General features: G+C 42.5%; 1 protein-coding gene across 1 annotated transcript; it reads left to right on the forward strand.

The window, feature by feature from the left end:
• Positions 1-1,022: 1,022 nt before the first annotated feature.
• kcnj8 (potassium inwardly rectifying channel subfamily J member 8) lies at positions 1,023-4,314 on the forward strand. The gene is made up of 2 exons (XM_072673854.1): positions 1,023-1,647; positions 3,019-4,314. The coding sequence occupies exons 1-2, from the start codon at positions 1,298-1,300 to the stop codon at positions 3,917-3,919; spliced, it is 1,251 nt and encodes a 416-aa protein (XP_072529955.1). The 5' UTR covers positions 1,023-1,297; the 3' UTR covers positions 3,920-4,314.
• Positions 4,315-5,588: the final 1,274 nt, after the last annotated feature.

The raw sequence follows: 5,588 nt of genomic DNA on the forward strand, positions 1-5,588 counted from the left end.
TGAATTTTATTCCGTTACACTTGTGTCAGCATTATGACTGAATTTAGGCGCTATACAGAACCACTTTGAGATGGTTCTTTAAAGCCACATCTACAAGAGGCTGCCCATCTAGTAAAGAACCCTTTAACTGGGCAAATAACCACTTATCTATTCAAACGCTTTAGACTACACTCTGACCAAAAAGGATTCCTTATGATTTTCAACTATTGCCTTCACTGAAGAACCCCTGTTTTAAAGGTTTACTAATGTAACTTCAATGCTGAATAATACTTCTTCAGGATTGTTCACTTTAGGTGCTTGTCTGGCCTTGAACTTGCATTCCAGCTAAATATCATCTGAACTTTCCTTTATCTACATTTAAAACCATAAACCCAATGCTGCTTCTGATTATAGTGCTAACCAAACTCTATACTATTATATAAAAAGTTATCTATATGGTACTGAAAAAGGAGTTCTTTCTATTATAACAATAATGGAACATTTTTAAAAAGTTATATAAAGAACCACCTAGAACGACTTTTGCGTTGTCAAATTGTTCTTTTATATGTCTTGGTTCTGTGTGGAACTGTTGCCTTTCCTAATGAACCACTAAAGAAGCACCCAACCAATTTCTTAAGAACGTTTCATTCCGGGAAATGTAATTCTAAGCTCTAAGCCTGGTCCGGATTTTAACCATATGGTAGTATAATATGGATGGTAGATCATTTATAGTAAAACATTCATACAAAATTAGGCCAAATCCTGAAAAAAACGCCAAATACCTCGAATCACAGAATTGCACTAGAAATGTAATAACGCGCACCACGTGGCGAACACTTCTAAACCCTTTACACTTAGGAAGCGAGAGGACCCATAGTTTCCAGCTGTTTTCACATCTGCCTTCACGTCTAGATTCGACGCTGCTGATTAGAACAGATGTCTTTGGAGCCCACAAGCCTCTCCCAGGCAGGGATTTCGCGACCGCCCATGAGAGGGACGTCAGCGGGGTTTGGGCAGCAGCAGCGCTGCTGGACTCTTTATGTCCAAGAAGGAACTTTTTTCCAGACCGTGCGTACAGCTGTGCGCAACGCGCCCCAGGCTGGTCGAGACCCCTCTGTAAGATCTTAAAAGGCGCCTCCGTGCGAGCCGGAGACACACACGGAAAGCTCCTAACACGTGTCGCCTGGCTCGACTGCGCCTGAACTTCAGAGACGGGGTTAACGTGGTTAACATGGTGCTGCACTGGAGAGAGCGCGCGCACTCATGCTTCTGACCGTGGTTTGGATGCATCGTTGCTCCTGAGTGAAGCGTGGGAAAGATGCTGGCGAGGAAGAGTATCATCCCCGAGGAGTTCTCCCTACCGGCCCTGGTGTCGCGGATCCCCAGGAAGCCCGTGTTCCGGGACCGGGTGAACAAAGCCCGTTTCATCGCCAAGAGCGGCGCGTGCAACCTCGCCCACAAAAACATCCGCGAGCAGGGGCGCTTTCTGCAGGACGTCTTCACCACGCTCGTGGACCTGAAGTGGCGCTTCACCCTAGTCATCTTCACCATGACGTTCCTCTGCAGCTGGCTGCTCTTTGCCATGGGCTGGTGGCTGGTGGCTTTTGCTCACGGGGACCTGGACCCCAACAGGCAGTCCGGCATAGAGCAGTGCGTCACTAACGTGAAGTAAGTTGGGTGCTGAGAAAGGGAGGTTTACTGAAGTGTGGTTTGTTGCACCTGAGCATGGCCTGCCTAGCTGGACAGTACATTAAGGTTGTGGGATTTATTGATACACAGAATCTTGATATTTTAATATTTTGCTATCGACATCTCTGTAATCCACAGCTCTATATTTAACATTCAGTTCTTCTTTAATAACGAATGACATCCACATTAGTATGATCAACATAAAAAACAACAAAATGCATTACAATATTAATAAAATATGGTCATATTACCCACTGGTACATTGTGCTGTACATAGACACTTCCCAGCAAACATGGTTACATGTGAGAATGTTATGATAATCTATTGTTTTGGTAAGTTGTGACCTTATCTGATAATGTTCTAGATAGGTTATGGCAACATAAAGGCCACCTTTTGACAACACTGTAAGAAAGTATGCAACATTGTGGCAATGTTGTGTGTTTGCTAGGTTTTATTATATAATCCACCTTATTTTAAGTTATCTGTGCTGTAAGTAAAGAGAGGGTATGTACATCTATGGGTATGGATATCAGCAGGAAATGGCGGTTTGGCAATCAGAGGGAAAAAGGAATGAATCTGATTCTATCTTGTAACAAATCTAGCATGAAATAGTACACAGTAACACTGTCTGATGATGGTCGTAGTATCAGTGCACTTTTTGTTGTAAACATATGTGCATAATTTCATTTAAGAACGAATTTTGCACCCAGCTTAGTTTTGGACAAAGCATTACAAACTCCCCAAGTAAAAAAAAATACAAAGCAATGCCATGATTATTTTGTGTGCTGACCAATCAGATGAAAACAAAGGCGGGCTCTCAGTGAGCTGTAATGGTGGACCGTTACAGAGGCTGCTGTCCTGGATGGATTACATTCATTTTAGTCCAGTTTGTTTTTGCTAGCAGCACCAAGTTTGCTGGTTAACAGTAGTGAGTGAAACGCTCTGCATGTATGTACCAAAACAATATAGTTTGCTAACAAAACTGACTTAAGATGCTATGGTTTCTGGGCAATAGGGAGAAGTGCAGCCCAAACCAGCATTAAACCAGGCTGTGTGAATCCCCAAGAAGTAAAACAGTCTAGGTCTTGCTTGTTGTCCACTTTTGAAAAAACATTGGGAACTCTGACCTTTTTAAGTACTATATGGAACTTTCTGCAACCCCGATACAATGCCTGATCTGGCCATGACTATCTTCAGTTGTCATTGATGAGATAAATACTGTTTGAGATAGATTGGAGACCATGTGAGACCTGGTGAGACCATGATAACTAAATGCTATGTAACGATGCCCCATGATGGCTATTTTCAGTAAATCCACCCTTCAAACCTTGAATATCTCTTCCTTTCAGGTCCTTCACCTCTGCCTTCCTATTCTCCATCGAGGTGCAGGTCACCATTGGCTTTGGCGGCCGCATGATCACAGAGCAGTGTCCAACTGCAATCACTGTGCTGATCTTGCAGAACATCGCCGGTCTAATCATCAACGCTGTCATGTTGGGCTGCATCTTCATGAAGACAGCACAGTCCCACCGGCGTGCCGAGACGCTCATCTTCAGCCGCCAGGCCTGCATCGCTGTGCGCAACAACCGCCTTTGCTTCATGATCCGCATTGGCGACTTGCGCAAAAGCATGATCATCGGTGCTGTTGTGCGTCTTCAGGTTGTCCGTAAGACTGTCACCCCAGAAGGTGAGGTCATACCCATTCACCAGATCGATGTCCAGACGGAGAGTGCTGTGGCCAGCAACAGCATCTTCCTTTTGGCTCCTCTCATCATCTGCCATGTCATAGACAAAGACAGTCCCCTGTACGATCTGTCCGCCATGGAACTGCAGTGCAGCGACCTGGAGGTCATTGTCATCTTAGAAGGTGTGGTGGAGACCACAGGAATCACCACCCAGGCCCGGACCTCCTATGTGAGCGAGGAGATCCAGTGGGGCCATCGCTTTGTGCCCATTGTCACGGAAGAGGAGGGCGTCTACTCTGTGGACTACTCCAAGTTCGGCAACACAGTGAAGGTGGCCACACCGCGCTGTAGCGCCCGAGAGCTGGATGAAAAGCCATCCATCCTCATCCAGACGCTGCAGAAGAGTGAGCTCTCACACCAGAACTCGCTGCGCAAGAGAAACTCCATGCGCCGCAATAACTCAATGCGCAAGGGCAACTCCATGCGCCGCAACAACTTGGCAATGGCCATGCCCAAGGTGCAGTTCCTCGCCCCTGAGGGCGCGATGAATGTGGCTGTGACATGACACGAGGCATGGCTACCCTGGGCCATGCTCCTCGTTTTAGAAGGTTCAGGGGCACTCTATTCCCCTCTCCTGGGCCTCACCCTGCTCCTCTCTCTGGTGCATCTATCGTGATGGAGCAACTGCTACTCTATTTTTTTCACTTGTCTGTTTGTGAGTTGCACAAAATCAGCTAAAATAAGAGGATAATTTTGTAAAATACATTATTTTGTCTTTTACCATGGTACGTCACAAGTTCAGTAGATTGGAGCACTAATGTTGAACATAATTCAAAGGGCTCGACCTGAACCTAGGTTATTGTCACTGTGCTAAAGGCTACATACTGTTGCACACACATTTATTGTTTTGGAAATATAAGAAATGAAAGTGTTGAAAAGCAAATAAAGTGATTTCATCTGTTCTGTGTCATTTGTTGTCCAAACTTGGAATGGCTTTATATCATGATAAAAGTAAATTCATCATAGTTACTGAACTAAGCCAACTGAACAGTAATCTTCACAATGGTACTTGGCAGCAAGACGTGTCTTGCAGAATTGCATAGATCTTCCCCCTTTCTTGATGATCATCTCACACAACTTTGTCATATTCATTTTCATAGCCTTTAAATTTAAAGTGAACCATACATTGTTCACCGCTGCCTACATTTACCTTTCCCCCTATATGTTGTCCCACACAGTGCAACAATTTTCTTTTTGAATAAAATGTCTACACAACGTATCATATATACAAATCAAGCTAATTACATACAGTAGTGTACAAATACACACACACACACACACACACACCTACATATATATATATATATATATATATATATATATATATATATATATATATATATGTAGAAGTATGGAAGTATGTACATACCTTAAAAATAGTAGCTTGTTTTATTTTAAAGAGGATTGAATTAATTTAAGTTCAGAATCTGCTGATTGTTTTGTTCATGATGTCACCTGAACTCTTCAACCCACTCAATTATTCTGCATCATAACAATAGAATGTAAATTATATTCAGCACTCTATATATTTTTACATTTTAAATTACTTTAGCAAAAAGTAAACAGCCAGTGCCTCTGTATCTATATAAACACAGAGCATCATATTTGTTATTATAGATGAATGAGCATTTTACAGCTTTCAGTGTCTCAGGAGGTTAGCATGCTAACTGTAGATCATTGTAAAGGCTATTGTTTAAAATAGCCAACTGAAGTTTTTAATGCTGTTGTCAAACATTATTAACAAGAAGTGTTATGTAATAATGTACCACAATTTGTGTGCTTATGTGTTTGTCTTGAGTATTTTGTCATTTGTCAGTTTTCTGTATGGTTTCAGTAACTAAGTGCTTTGTCTTTTTACAAATTACAAGTGAAGTTTCAACCAGCTCAGCAGATCCCAAAACATTAATATATTATGATAAATAATCTCAAAATTCTCATTAGCTTGGTTTCTATTATGGTGTACCATTAATGTAAGCATGTAGCTCCCCGACTGTGGCTAATTCTGTGCATATGACTGTTGCTACGTGGCCTGGACAGATTTGTAATCGGGTAAACACTGATACCTGGTGGCCATTTTATTATTGCAAAGACACAGGAAAGGAGGCATACTAGACCCCCAAGATCGAGGCCTCATTTAATGGTGGCAAATAGAGCTCAGTTAAAATGTTTGCTAA

Source organism: Salminus brasiliensis, chromosome 2, assembly GCF_030463535.1.
Source record: "Salminus brasiliensis chromosome 2, fSalBra1.hap2, whole genome shotgun sequence".
NCBI lineage: Eukaryota > Metazoa > Chordata > Actinopteri > Characiformes > Bryconidae > Salminus > Salminus brasiliensis.